Source organism: Phyllobates terribilis, unplaced genomic scaffold (assembly GCF_046119375.1).
Source record: "Phyllobates terribilis strain yellow unplaced genomic scaffold, ASM4611937v1 Scaffold_754__1_contigs__length_715743, whole genome shotgun sequence".
Taxonomy (NCBI): domain Eukaryota; kingdom Metazoa; phylum Chordata; class Amphibia; order Anura; family Dendrobatidae; genus Phyllobates; species Phyllobates terribilis.
The window spans coordinates 285,434-301,369 of NW_027363514.1; the positions used below are offsets into that span (position 1 = coordinate 285,434).

General features: G+C 42.5%; 2 protein-coding genes across 2 annotated transcripts in view; one reads left to right on the forward strand and one right to left on the reverse strand.

The window, feature by feature from the left end:
• LOC141238544 (uncharacterized) overlaps positions 1-15,936 on the forward strand; it is a 486,605-nt gene that overhangs the window by 124,620 nt on the left and 346,049 nt on the right. The gene's annotated exons all lie outside the window — the stretch shown is intronic.
• The window catches only part of LOC141238542 (uncharacterized), a 75,582-nt gene that overhangs the window by 57,709 nt on the left and 1,937 nt on the right, over positions 1-15,936 (reverse strand). Inside the window, exons 2-7 of the mRNA XM_073668436.1 lie at positions 15,676-15,730; positions 15,271-15,450; positions 15,064-15,187; positions 14,883-14,980; positions 14,594-14,684; positions 6,836-8,028 (exon numbers count right to left, since the gene is read on the reverse strand). Coding sequence (XP_073524537.1) covers positions 6,836-8,028; positions 14,594-14,684; positions 14,883-14,980; positions 15,064-15,187; positions 15,271-15,450; positions 15,676-15,730 — 1,741 coding nt within the window. The remainder of the gene's footprint in view (positions 1-6,835; positions 8,029-14,593; positions 14,685-14,882; positions 14,981-15,063; positions 15,188-15,270; positions 15,451-15,675; positions 15,731-15,936) is intronic.

Here is a 15,936-nt window from a genome sequence, read left to right on the forward strand (position 1 = left end):
AGGAGCTATCCCACCAAACTTCTTGATATAGAAAGAACAAGAGCGCTAGAAAATAGAGAGGAACCCTCACCCCCTCCTACCTCTAATGTTGAACATGTCCATTTTGTTCACACATATCACCCCCTGATGTCAAAAGTCCATACTACCATTAAAAAACATTTGCCCCTTCTCACTAGGGCCTACCCCGAGATTTCTGCCTTTTCAAATCCAGCCATAATGTGCATGAAGCGTGCCCCCAACATTAAAGATAAAGTCATTAGAGCCGACATAGGCAGCTCCCATACCGCTCCATATCAACGTTTACTCCTTCCTCTGTCTCAGCTGTGATGCCTTTTCAAACATTATCAAATTTGAAACCATTAAGGGTTATTTTACCTGTGACTCCAACTTCGTAATTTACGTTGTAAAGTGTCCATGCGGCCTACTTTATGTAGGCAAGACCACATAACACATAAGAGATCGTATAGCAAGCCACAAATCTACCATTCGCTGGGCTAAACATTGGTTACCACTCCCAGACCACTTCTCCAAAGCAAAACACAAAGTGGCAATAGTACTCACCAGCCAAAGTTTCAAGAGAAATGCACACCAGGACACGGCCGGCCCCCTTTTGTTAGAAGGAGGTTACACAGGTGCAGAACACTGATGAACAATCGCCCTCACCCACTCTCACTGGAGAGGCGATTGCCTAGCACTAAAACTGCACACAGATGAAACTTGCAGTAGGGTGCAATTCACACACTCGCGGCACTGTGCCTAGCCAGTATCCTATTACACGCCCCTACTATTCGACTAGGCGGGATGCTCGGCACCCTATCCGTGCATCACAGAGTTGCGAAGCCCCCACTCACAAGGTCACCATTACTGGGCCTGGTCGTGCCCTGGCAGATAAAAAAAAGTGCAAAAAATATCAGATGAGGTATTACTTAATATTTTGGCCAAAATACGTAAGCTCGCAACCCATCGTCAAGGGTCCTCACGGTTTTGCGAGTCCCTACTCTAATATTAAAAACAGACAGCATAGCCAGAACAATAAACACAATTTTTAGAAAATAGTAAAAGGCAATGGTACTCACCAGCCAAGGTTTCAAGAAAAATGCTCACCAGGAGGGCGATTGTTCATCAGCATTCTGCACCTGTGTTACCTCCTTCTAACAAAAGGGGGCCGGCCGCGTCCTGGTGTGCATTTCTCTTGAAACTTTGGCTGGTGAGTACCATTGCCTTTTGCTATTTTCTAAAAATGTTGTTTATTGTTCTGGCTATGCTGTCCGTTTTCAAAACACACAGTGGCCAAACTACTTTTCCAAGTGATAGAGCATGTAGCTAGACCAAGGAGGGGCGGGAATCATGTCAAATTATTGAAACAACGAGCGTCATACTGGATATACACCTTACAAACGTCATCTCCCAAAGGCCTCAATAGGGAGATTGAATGGATTTACTAATACATTCCTTTTCCACAGACACAATGAATCCTACTGTACAACAGGGAGAGTGCCCACCTAGCATAATGCAATAACCAATGCCCCACATAGTGTATATCCTCTTTCTTCTCTGATAACACCATACCCCCCTATTACTCCATCACCATCCCATCATCCTATCCTCACCCTCTGCGGCAGATGTACCTCTTCCAAAATTACTATTTCCCTATCATTGGTCTCTCCATATAATATTTTCCACTCTCCCATTATCAGTTCTGGTACTATCACCCCTATTCAGCAAGTCTCAATTACTCCTGACCCCATTTACATATCATCATCTCCATTTGGCACCCCCACATGTGTTCTGCACATTGCTATATTTCCAATATGTCACATATCTGTGCTATTATTACTTCCTATTAGCATGTCTCATGTCTGTCATCAGCTCATTGTTATATTCAGTTTTCTACTCAGTGTAATTCCCAAGCATTCACAGATGCCCCTAGCTTGCCACACTCCTAATGAAGGCTTTTACTGTTTTCCCCTGTGACATCATGCAGAGTTATCACTGCGTACTAGCCTAAGAACATTGTGCGCTCTACTTACCCTCACCACCATAACAACTGGCATCTCTCTGCAGTGTGAGAGCACCAGCACCTTGTCACTTCCGGCGCCATGCCCCCAATGATGCCACACTTCCGGTCCAGCAATCAGCCACCAAAAAAGGCCCCCAGGCCAGTGTAACACCAAAGCCTGAAGCAGCAAGACACGGGAGCGCCCCTCTAACTACCCCCTCACTCACAGGATGCTGGATCTCCATGGCCCACTGGACCCAGGTGAAATTTATCCTCATTTAAGGTACTGACATGCTAATCAATGGATTGTCCGCTGCTAGTATGCAGAACCTGTTAGCACACTGATCTCTAAGTTGCTCCTCATTTTACTCTGACCTGTCTTTCCAGGCCTGAATAGCCCTACCTGTATATGGGACAAGTACAAGGTATTTATCTACATATAACTTCTCGCTCTCTGTGTGCAGCCTGTGTGTTTCTCATGATATTCCCTTTATATTACAGTCCCTCGCCCTTGTGAATCTTCCCCCTTTGCCTTCTATTTACGTCTGACTTGTCTACAAACCAATTTATAAGTAAGGAACTTACGTATTCTCTACTGGGTTTTCTATGGTATTTTTGTAAATATGTTTGCTGTATATATTGTATAGACCCAAGTATCTACTTATCTCTCCCTCCCCCTCCCCACTCCTGTCCAACCCCCACCCCCCTCCTTCATCATACTCTGCAGTCAAACTCTGTTTGGAATTTTTTCTAATTATTTTCATGTAATTCCTGTGGCCAATGTACCTGATAATTTCTGTTCTTTTTTTACAGTAGCGAACAGGCCAACTAATAGGCCGAAACGTCTTGTTTTGTCGCCATCCACGATTCGTTTGATACTTCTATTTCTTTATTTCTTATGTTAATAAATGAATTTTTGCATCTTCACCTCTGGAGTGTGCGATGAATCATATTTGAACTATTGGAGCCCATGCCCATTACATCAGCACCTCAGCTGTGACAGAGTGCACGCCATCATCTCCTCTCTATTATTCCATCCATAGACCATACGAAGAACTAAGGGGCACTTATTACAGGTGGAAGAATGGCTATTCTGGCAAGCGGGAAAGGGTTCTTTACAGTTAGAGCAGTCATACTGTGGAACGCTCTACCATAAGAGGTAGTAATGGTAAACACTAACAAATTTGAAAAAAAGGGCTGGATGATTTCCTCAGTACACATAACATTGTAGGTTATAGATAATTTAGTGACAAAAATTTATAATTGGTGGACAAAGGGTGAACTTTATGGACCTAGGTTTTTTTCAACCTACTCTATGTAACATCCCCATGTTTCTGTAGGACGACCTCCACCCCAGGACATTCAGAACTTATCTTAGAAAATTCACCAAAATGGGGATGAAAACCATAACATAAAAACCTTCCCTGGATCCATCTTAAACCCATCAGCTGATAAAATGAAACCCATGAATGAAACTTCCTGGACAGAAAAAAAAACACATTTCTCAAGTTTAGCAAAAATTTTAGAAAAAAATATGTTTTAGGCTGCGTGTACACGATGCGTTTTTCATGCGTCTCCGCAGCAGAAACGCATCAAAAACGCATGGTAATCCGCACCCCATGGTCCCCAATGGCATTCCGCAATGTCAATGCACATGCTGTGGATTTTTCCGCAGCGTTTCTGTAGCGCTCATAAATCCGCAACATGTTCATTAATTTTGCAGAAGCGCAGCGGAATGGCCGCCATTGACTTGCATAGAGACGCATAGAATCCGTGTCTGTACATCTGTACAAGCGGATAATATGCATTTCAATGTGCGTATGGTACCCAGGTCTGGAGGAGAGAAGACTCTCATCCAGACCTGGGTACCATTGTACCTGTAAAAAAAAGAATAAAATAAAAAATAAAGTTTATATTCACCTGTCCGGCGGCCCCTGCAGCGCTTCTCCTTCCAGGACCTGAGATGACGTCGTCGTCATGTGACCGCAGGCTGTCTCACGAGATGCCGGCAAGCCAGGAAGGAACCAGGAAGGAGCGCGACAGTACACGCGGCGGCATCGGAGGTAAGTATAGCTTTATTTTTCTATTTTTACGGTCACACTATATAAATCCATGCCGTTTGCATGGATTTATACAGTGTGACCTAGTTCTCAAGCACTTTCCAAGTGATGCTATATATCGCCTGGAAAGTGCTTGTCAGCCCGTATGCGGAAACACATGCATTAACGCATGTGGATACGCATGTGAATCCGCATGTATTCTGCAGGAAAAACGCATGCACAATCTGCATGCGTTTTTTCTGCCAGGGAGATGCAGAAATGCTGCAGAAATTTTCTGCTTCATTTCTGCATCGTGTGCACGCAGCCTAATTGTATCGTGTTAGCCAGTAGATAGAAAAATATTAAGATTTGAGAGTCCTCAGTGGTTGATACCTTTTAATGGCTAACTGAAAAGATGGTAAATTGCAAGCTTTCAAGACTACTCAGGTCTCTTCATCACGCATACTATAACACAATCTGAAGAGCCACATATTCATACACAGCAGGGCACAGGAATAATGCAATAGATAAGACAAGTGATATGAAGCAGAACTATCAGTATGGGAGAGGGAGAAGCAGTTGTGGCCATAAATATTGACGCAGCTCATAGATAAGGAGTGTGAACGTTTTATTGTCCTGTGATTGAGGTCTGGTCCATGATTGTGATGCTCCCAAAATGGTCTGAGGAGCACATTCCTTAGTTGATGTAGAAAGACAAATACATGCGATATACATTGCTGCTCTGAGTGTGTGAAAGACTAAGATGTAGTCTTTCCCAGATGTGGTAACGACTAAGTGAACACAGAGGGAAGAGGGAAAGGGAGCCCAGACACTAGGGAAAGGGGGAAGTGGATATCTCCTAGTCTGGTCACCCTGTCTCAACTACCGTCACTATATTGGCTCTTCGCCAATTGCCGCACGCGTGCCTCACCCTGGCTTTCCCTGGCGTATGGCTAAGGCTAGGGAAGGGAGGAGATGAGCACTAGTCGATCTCACTAAACTCTATAGACAACAAGGGTAAACAAACAGGGGGGAGATTGCTTAGCTTTAGATGAAGTCCAGACAAATGCACACTTGGCCTCAAGCTCCAGAGATGACGCAGTACTTCTCTTGCAAAGCCTTCACAAGTAGAAATGAATATAGCCGGCACCTCCCTCTCAGACACACCAGTTATTTATACACCCAGGCCAGAGAGCTAATTAGCCAGAGGGAGGTAGGAGCTAGGTCTTAGAGACAGCCTCTCATCTAAGATGTCTGTAATGCCAAACATAGAGATCTCCTGCAACCAACTGCAGGGTGACTACCTGTCACCTCTGATACACCCGTGACAGTAGGTCAAAGATTGTCATAAGATTGTACTCCCAAATTTTTTTGTCTCTCTGAGATTTGAAGTTACATTTTAATATAAGTAATTTCATGTCCACGATGCTGTGATCAGGGATAAAAAATGTTTGGCCACAGGTAGCTCTATTCTTTTTTCTTTTATTGGGTGGCGATGAGAATTCATCCTTGTTCTAAGTTTTTGCCCTGTCTTACCTACACACAACACCCAGCTGAACATTTGGCACATATAATTAAGTACACTATATTAGATGTAATGCAGCTGAAAGCACCTGGGATCTTGTGGTCCTGATGCGGGTTGGGAATCTTTATCTTGTTAGTGGTCATTATAAATAGACATGTTTTACATTTTTTCTGGCTGCAGGGAAAAGTTCCTGTAGCTGTTGGAGAGGACTGCCTAAATCACAGAAGTGGGGGGTCTGGAAATATAGATTGCAATCGGGCATCTTTTTGTAATAATGGTTGTAATTTCCATGAAGCTCCCATTAGCACCTCCAGATTTGGATTTTAGGTGACTACGAGAGGCACCCAGTTGCTTTCTTGCTTAGTTTTGAAATGTAGATGATTCCTTGATAATCTGGTTTTCAATTGTTGTTTGGTGGTAGCCCTGGTTCAAAAAGGTGTTTCTGAGGCCACCAAGGTGTTTGCCTCTGTCCATAGGGTTGGAACATATCCAACATTATCGGATGGCCTGGCTGTAGCCAATAGAGATTATGTGTTTTGTATGGAAACGGACCCATTTAGGGGATGTTGGACGGTCAATTGGCTTCTGGTACATGGACGTCTCTATTTCATTGTTCTGTAACTTAATGATGGTGTCCAAAAAGTTAATTTCAGTACAGAAGTAGTTGAGTGTTAAGTTGATGGTGGGATGAAATTGATTAAAGTGTTCAAGAAACTTCTTTAGATGTTGCTCAGAATATGTCCAGATGATTAAACTATCGTCAATGTAACAGTAGTAGGCCAGAGGCCTGATGTGACAGGAGGACAAGAAGTCACACTCAAGCTTGGTCATGAAAATTTGCATACTGTTAAGCCATTATACTTCCTATTTCTGTACCAGTCTCCTGTAGAAATATGTGGTTATCAAATTCAAAGTAATTGTGGGTGAGGATGAATTTTGTAAGTTTCACCAAAAAGGTGAAACTATCCTCTCTGTCTGTTTGCTTTCCCTTCCAGCAGCTTTTTCCACAGTTAGGTTTCTGGGAGGTTATACTTGTTCCTTTTATTTTTGATTCTCCTTAGCTTGACTTCTTTGCCCTATATGAATGTGTTTTAGTTTCTCACCCACAGTTTTTGAATCTTACTTCACACTTTCCTTTCCACTTGTTGACAGTGTGTTGCGGCCTCCCCTCTGGTTCCTCAGGAGGTACAAGAAAACCCTCAATTGCCTACTACGAAGTTAGATCTGAGGTGGTTTTTTAAGTTGTGCAGCTAGGGTCTTTTTAGTCTATACAGAGACCAGTTGGGTGTAGTTGCGGCATTTTCCCGTGTGGGTTCTCCGGTGGCTATAAAGATGGGCTTTCTGGTTAAAACATTTTCCACATTCTGAACATGAAAATGGCTTCTCCCCTGTGTGAGTTCTCTGATGTGCAATAAGATTTGATTTATTTCCAAAACATTTCCCACATTCTGAACATGAAAAAGGCTTATCCCTTATGTGAGTTCTCTGATGTTTGACAAGATTTGATTTCCTTGAAAAACATTTTCCACATTCTGAACATGAAAATGGCTTCTCCCCTGTGTGGGTTCTTTGGTGTATTACAACATCTGATTCATGGTTAAAACATTTCTCACATTCTGAACATGAAAAAGGCTTCTCCCCTGTGTGAGTTCTCTGATGTTTGATAAGATGTGATTTCTCTGTAAAACATTTCCCACATTCTGAACATGAAAAAGGCTTCTCCCCTGTGTGAGTTCTCTGATGTGAATTAAGATGTGATTTACTTGCAAAACATTTCCCACATTCTGAACATGAAAATGGTTTCTCCCCTGTGTGAGTTCTCTGATGTTTGTTCAGATCTGATTTCCCTGTAAAACATTTTCCACATTCTGAACAGGAAAAAAGCTTCTCCCCTGTGTGGGTTCTCTGATGTACGATAATATTTGATTTCCTTGTAAAACATTTTCCACATTCTGAACAGGAATAAGGCTTCTCCCCTGTGTGAGTTCTCAGATGTCTGATAAAACTTGATTTCTCTGTAAAACATTTTCCACATTCTAAACATGAAAATGCCTTCTCCTCTGTGTGACTTCTCTGGTGATTAACAAGATCTGATTTCTGGTTAAAACATTTCCCCTGCTTGAAACAAAAAAATCTATTCTCTGCTGTGTACGTTTTTTGATGCTTAAGAAAAGACTTTTTGAGAAGACTATTTCCATATTCTGAACGTGAAAATGGTTTTGTTGCTTTAGGAGCAGTTTGTTTTTTAATGTCTCTTTTGTGACAATGATTTTCCTTAGTAGTCAGCAATGAATCAGAAGACAGGACCTGTTTTAAAGAATCAGATGACAAATCTTTGCTGTGAAGGGATGATGGTATATCTGGAGTAATGGCATTTACTTCACTTGTATCCTGTGGGATCTCAAGATCATCAGATTTAAAAATTGAAGATGTCAGCTGTCCCTCTGATCTCCTGGTACAGTCATCTGCCAAGAATAACACAAATTATTTTTCAATAAAATATCCTTGAATTTTAAATTTTTGAACATTTCTACTTAAAGTGTCTGTAGAAATGGCAAGTTATGTAAAAACATTGAATGATTTACCAAGACAATGACAGTTCACAGCCTAATATAAAACCTCATAGGATGAACCAGTGGACCGTGGTGTTCAACTGTTTGTTCATTCTGGATCCTAAATATGGAATCCAAACTCCCCAAACAATGTTATGTAGGTGAAAATAATACCAATAAAAACTTCTACTCATCTCACAAAAAACAACTCCCCACTCAGGTCCATCATCTGTCAGTGGAAAAACAGAGGTTTCCACATTATTAGTGTCTCAAAGGCTCTTGAAAAGCAACATGGCTTCCATAAACCAATCCAGCAATATCCACTCTCCCAAAGTCAGATCTCCCCCTCACTTCTGAGCCTTGCAGTGCACCCAAAACACATTTATCATCCATGTATTTGGCATTACTATAGTGAGAAGAACCCACTTAATTTACGGTGTGTGTCTCCTGGAGTACAATCTCGGCACTAGGTGTTGGGTAATAAAATGGCATATTTGCAATTTTCACTCTCCAACATCCACTGCGTGCTAATTTCCGGAAAGTGGCTGTGCAGTCAAAATAGTCACTACTCCTATAGATTAATTCACTGAGGGTTATAATATCCAAAATGGAGTCACTTTATGAGAATTTCTACTGCTCTGGTTTTCTGCCATTTTGTCATATTAGGGTTTCTGCAAATGGTGTGTCCCATCTCCTCTGAGATCCGCTGCTGTGACGTCTGCTTCTTTCACCATACCTGTCCTCATTCATTCTGCAGAAAATCTGACTTTGTGGTGTATGTAATCAAATGCCCATGTTGTCTACTATTCGTAGGGGAAACTACTCAACACATCAGGGACCATATTGCCAGCCATAAATCCACGATTCTTTGCGGCAAAACCTTGTTACCACTATCCCATCATTTCTCCAGCGCCAGGCATGCAGTATCACAACTCAGGTTCCAGGTGATCGAACAAGTACCCAGATGAGGTGCTGGATACACACCCAAAAGACACTGACAGAGGGTCTCAACCATGAAATAGATTGGCTAACTTGATTATCTTTTTTTCAGACACACTAGATCAGCTCTACAACCTCTCCTATTCCTCCTCTCCAGGTGAGTTCCAGAAACCCCCTTCCTCTCTCCCCTGGCTTCCCCCTCCAATCTCAGTCTCCACCCCTTCCCCTCTCCCCTTCTCCTCACCCTCTTACACACAGCTCCCATATATCATTCTAGCAAACCTAATTACATACAAGGGGCATGGCCTCACACTATTTAGTTTCATACATTCCTTACACACCCCCCCCATTATTCCTTTCATCCACGGCACTAATTGACCCAACCAGCACAATTTTATTCCCCCACCCAGATCAACCTCACTTTTGCCCCTCATCGATACGCCATGATGACAACATAACAGAACTGTGTATGTATAATAATTCACTAGCGCAGGAATAAGGCTGGAGATATACTAATGAGATACTAAAACATTTGTATATTTTATCAGTTTAAAATGGATTACACCACGAACGCGCCATAATAAGCACTTTTCTCTTCAAGTCATCCCTGGACTGTTTCCAGAGGTAATTGATTTAACTAAAAGTTACAATTCCTAATAAAATTATATGTTTTTTATTCTAACCTATTTTACCTTACCTATATTGTTTCTTTGATTCTCCAAGTCAAGGGACCAAAAAGATCACTTGGACAATCGTAACTCGCTTCCTATAAAGCTATCTACCAACATCCTCTTTTTCTTCCAGGTAGGTGTGGTACCACCAAACCCTTACCTGTAGACATAATTTTGGAATTAACTAATTTTCAATATTTTAGTTTTCTCTACCACCAAGAAAATACACCAACACAGAGGACCACTAACCATCCTTCCTTCCTCACCAGCGGGTAAGATCGGTTACTCCTCAATCAGACCTGCTATCTTCACACCACATTCTAAACCATTTGTCTTCAAACTAGGAAAGAAACTACTGAACCTCAACAGGACAAATTATCTGAAATACAGGAGGAAAATTACTATCCCACCACTCTACCCTCCACATTTGACCGTATCTCCGACAGGCTATATTTTATCCTATTTATGCCCCAGATTTTACTTTTGTAATGTATTTTAAACAAATACTAATACATTCGTATATTTTATCTCATTAGTATATCTCCAGTCTTATTCCAGCGCTAGTGAATTATTATACATACTTTGTACATTCATTTTCCCCGACAGTGTGAGGATACTGTCCCACTTGCTGCAGGAATAATAGGCCTACCTGCCAGCGCTACTCCTCTCTAAAAAAAATTACCATAACAGAACTATCGCATATAGCCTAAAGCGCATGCGCAGTCTTCACCAGACGCCATGGATATGCTACATATGTGACACGGCCATACGGGGGGACAGGTCCGCCTCAACAGACCCACTCTCCCTGCCACATCACCTGCCGGTGACGCAGGGGGGGGGGGGGGGGGGGGGAGTTTGAGCGCACGCACTTACGGTCTGGCGGTAATCACGGAAACATACATAAACCCTCCAACCGCAACAAGAGACAGATGCACAAGATGAAGGTGCGGGAGCGCCTGTTCACAGCTCCATTAAAGGTACCCACCCAGCACATTTTGAGCCGTCAGGCAAGCCACCTGGCCACTAGACTCTATACTGATCTGTTTGGGGACCTGTACTCCCTATATGTCTCTGCCCTGTTACTTAATAAGCTTTATTACTTATCTGAGTGGGGACCTATATTCCTCATATGTCTCTGCCCCATACCTAACATAACTTTATACGCATCTATTTGGTGACCCATTTTCCTTATGTCTCTGCCCTGATACCCAACTTCTTTACCACCTAAGCTCTATCATTCTTCTCCTTGGCCCTCCTCCGGCTCCTTTGCTCCTCCACTTAATCATTAATCTTTTTGCTTCCATTGTCCCATCTTTTTACCAATGACTTACCATGAGGCCAGAATATCAGCAATACTTACCTGCAGGACGGATGTCCTAGAAGCCGCTGAAGATTGTGCGACAATTACAAGTACATTCATGATGAGCATATGAAAGGCTCATATATATATATATTTACATATATACAGAAATTATATACAAGTGTCTTCACATTTATGTATTGTTTCTCTTTTTTCACAGCGACATTACGAATAAGACTCTGACAGGGTCGAAACATTAAAATTGATATGTGTCGCATATCCCTGCACCTTTTTAGGTCAGCGCTTATGTCTGAATCACCATATGTGAAATAAACTGTTCGCATACCAAAAGGATTGTGCGGTGAATCATTACCTACAGATATTCATCCTGCAGACTGCGCTGGTGATGGAGGAGACGTCAGAACCAGAAGCTCTGGAAGGCGCAGGCTCTGTCCAGCCACTAAGATTAGGGTTGCTGGGACCAGTAGTACCATCCAGTCTGGCAGTATGGGTGTGTGTGCTGTCCAGCTGGAGTAATCTGCGCCCTCCTTCAGAGAATTGGAAAGCACCGCACCCTACTAAAGCTGGAAGCATATTGCCGGAAGCTGCCAGATACAGCCTTGTTCTCCTCTGGTTCAGTCCTCTGTGATCAGCTCCCGGCTTGTGTATTTGTTTCCTGTTGTGACCTCGGCCCGTTTACTGACTACTCTTGTGTCCTCTGATTTTGTATTTTCTCTGCCCTCCTAGTTCTGACCCGGCTAACGGACTATTCTTCTTCCCATCTCACACCACAGAACAGCAGGTAACACCAAGGCCCAAGCCTAGGGATCTCTGTGTAAGTCCAGATCCATGTAAAGGGGTTAAAGAATGTTGAGCCAACCAATCCCTGGGCTCTAGAAAACAGAGGAGATAGTGCCAAACCTGTTCGTGGTGGCCATGTTTGAGCTGCCAGGTGACCATGAACAGTGCTCCCAATATATTGTGTCTGCAAACTATTCCAGCAAGATCTGCTTTCAAATAGCTAAATGGCGCTCCTTTCCTTCTTAACCTGCCATGTGCTCAGACAGTAGTGTACAACCGTATATAGGGTATTGTGCGATCAAGAGCCACCATGGGCAGCACGGTGGCTCTGTGGTTAGCATTGCAGCCTTAGAAAAATCCGGAATCCCCGGCGAAACGCGCGTCAGGGATGACTCCTAATAGTTTCATCAGACAGTATTATGCCATATTTGACCGCACTATAGAGTGGTGTTGCAGTGCTGCATAAAACCAGATTTACCCCGTTTTAGCTGTCAGCTCTGTTAGATCTGACAGACTGTTGACATAGTTGAAATTGTCTCTCACGCTGATCATACCCACACACGTGTTGACAGCGTGGGAGAGGCCGATAGTGGCATATGCTAGCCGCATCTGATATCTAAATCGGCAGAAAGAGTGTTGGATCTCCTGCACAACCAGGAGATCGTGACTTAGTGGGATCGCTTGCTTCTCCTGCTGACCATCAATTCTTGTGCAGACAGCGTGAGAGAGACAGTCAGTGGCAAAGCTGAGCCGCTTGTGCTCTTAAGCTGGCTAAGCCTGTTATATTGCCGGAGTTATTTCACTGCCGACAGCACTACTGGAGCTGCGAGTGGAATTATTAAGAATCCATTACACAAATTGTGTGACAGGTGCAATAGTGTGCCCTGATAACCTCTGTACAAGGGCTCATCACACTTATATCTATCAGACCTGCCACACTTTTGAAATCACTTTATAATATGGGGAGTGTATCCAACGGGCTAGGAGAATTTTTTACTATTGAATTCACACAGGAAAATTGATCCTTTATTTAATAAAATCTCTCCTGGCTGAGGATACTATCATAATTCAGCACACCCTTGATATAATCTATGGCATTCATTTTGTAAGCATAAACTCAGCCATTAATTATAAGGGACACTGGCTAGGGGCTTATTTTATTAATAATTTGATTCACCATCTGACTCTATCAGTAATTTAGTGGATCATGACTCCATTTATATAATCATGATCCATTATACATTCCTAATGGGATGTATGATTTACTAGGTTTTAATATTATTATTTAGTAAAGAATTTCACTTTTACTCACACCCTTTTCCCTTTCCTAATTGTTTACTTGTAATTTGGTGGTGTTCACCTTTGTGAGTACTGTCTGATGAGATCAGACAATACTTTGACTATATAATTGCAGCCTTGCAGCGCTGGGGTCCTGGGTTCAAATCCCACCAATGACAAAATCTACAAGGACTTTGTATGTTCTCCCCGTGTTTGCATGGGTTTCTTCCGGGTTCTCCGGTTTCCTCCCACACTCCAAAGACATCCTGATAGGGAATGTAGATTGTGAGCCCCAATGAGAACAGTGCCGATAATGTCTGTAAAGCGCTGTGGAATTAATGACGGTATATAAGCGAGTAAAATAAATAAATAAGCTGGAAAATAATTTGTAAGGCCCTTTGTTTCCTATTATCCTTTGTGAAGAATTCCAAAGTTATCACCATATAAAGTGACACATGTCAGATTTGAAAAATGGAGCCTGATTAGGAACACAAAACTGGCTGCGGAGTGCGAAGGAACCTGTGAAAAAAAATATTTTTTTTTATTCTATGTTACATCCCCAACAACAACCTATGTATAAGGGGAGAACTCCAACACTTAACCGGAGTTGGACTCATTTATGGTGGACCATTGGAGCTACTATGAGTCCTGAGCAGAACAGTAGAGAAAGTATTAGCGCCCCCATTTCAGGAGAGATTGTGCAGTAATCTGAATTCCTTAGGATCGAAAACATAATGGAATTTAGGACGTGGAGTGAATCCATGAAACCAGGGCTGGAGCCAACACATCTCCTGCAGGCGTGAATAAATGTATATTACAGCCATCAGCCACGCACAGCTTAGAGATATATCATGGCACAGGTGTAATGTTTTTTTATGTAGTTTATCGCAATCCTGTTTGAAGTTAGTTGGTTTTAAAATAAAGTGTAAAGTCAGGATAAAGGGAAACTCTGTAGTTATTGTACAGAAATTCACACTTGGCCCTCACTGCACATTTAATGTTGTCGATCATAAAAGTGAAGTTTGGCCAGAAAGACTGGACCTAGTCTTGTAGGGACCATATGAGGACATTCAGCAGCACAGAAGGGAGAGAAGGTAGATTCATCCAATAAGATATCAGGGATCTAGGAAGCCAACACCATCATTACCCTCCGCTTTCTCTTACAGACCCATCATAATATTTTTCTTCAAGTGATTTTCTAACTTGTCAGCACATTCTACGCACGCTGTCATCTGGGCAGGTAACGCTCAGCATCTTCTAATTCCAGGGGGTAGGTGGATCTTTCAGATTGTAAGTTCCATAGAAAAGAGCTTTCACAATTTCCCCAAGTAATTAGAACATTTTTCATATGGAGGCGAATGTTATGCTCTAGTGGCAAAATGGCGATCACACGATTATGATATGGCCAGACTACATCACCGATAAAGCAGCCATAGCTGGTGACAGAGAAGAATCTGTGACTTCTCTGCATTTAGTGGTCACTACTCACCTGGGTAGTCATATGTAGGAATCTCCTCTTTACTCCACTCATCACCCCTCACATATGTCTCTGTAGTATTAATATGGGTCAGATCTTCACCCTGAAACAAATATTGTAAAAGTCACAAACAGATGGAGAAGTCACATCTATGATCAGCTCTAATCCTGTCATCTCCACCGTTCTCATTACACAAGTATAAAACATATAATACTGGTGGATAAAACAAGACTGAGCACAAGACCTTCACAGCCGTCTACACATCATAGGGGAGATCTCATGACACCTTCTCTCCATCTACCTGATGATCCTGAGGAACATTGGGATCTTCTTGTTTACAGTCCTGTGGAAGAAGAGGACGGGGACATCTCTCTGGTGTTGTCCTCTTACTGGATAGATCTGGAGGAAACACATACAGGGACTGAATTCATTCTTTACATACAGATAATTATAGGCCGTGTGTATTTACTCCTGTCTATTACCTGGTGATGTGAGGGGCTGGGGAACCTCCATCATGACGCCCTTGTACAGATCTTTGTGTCCTTCTAAATACTCCCACTCCTCCATGGAGAAATAGACAGCGACATCCTGACACCTTATAGGAACCTGACACATACAATGATACCGTCATCCCCCCAATCCCTTAATAGTGTTACTGTATAATGTCCCAGCATTCCCAGCAGTGTCACCTCTCCAGTCAGCAGCTCAATCATCTTATAGGTGAGTTCTACGATCTTCTGGTCATTGATGTCCTCATGTATCAAGGCTTGAGATGGAGGCCCTGTGATTGGGCTTAGGGGTCTTCCCCATCCCTCAGACACAGGATCCTGACAGCGCTCACTAGAGGTCTTCTTCACTACTGTGTAATCCTGGTTATGGAGAGACACATTAATAAATCTCACTATAGACATTTCCAGAGTCCTCACCTCTCCAGTTCTGTCCATCTGTTATTCCCATAGATAAGAATGATGTAATGTGACGCCATCAGAATCTCTCACCTCTCCAGTAAACCGGAAGATGATCTCTAGGGTGAGGTGTAATATCCTCTCCGCCATCTTGTCTCTGTCCATATCCATCCTTGATGGGTGATTCACAAAAATTCTGTCAATATAGAAGATGTCCACTGAGAGGATCTGATATTGTAGTGACCTAAATAGGAAGACAATGAGACGATGGAACATCATAAAGAATTCCGTGCAATAATACAATTACTGGACACAATAAGGGGAAATATATCAGGAGATAGAAGGTGTAGATGTTGTATTCTCTAGTCTTGTATGGATTTGAACATAAGTTGAATTGCAGAAAAAGACATCTCCTCCATGCTCTCAATCACTGGCTAAGTTGACCACTGC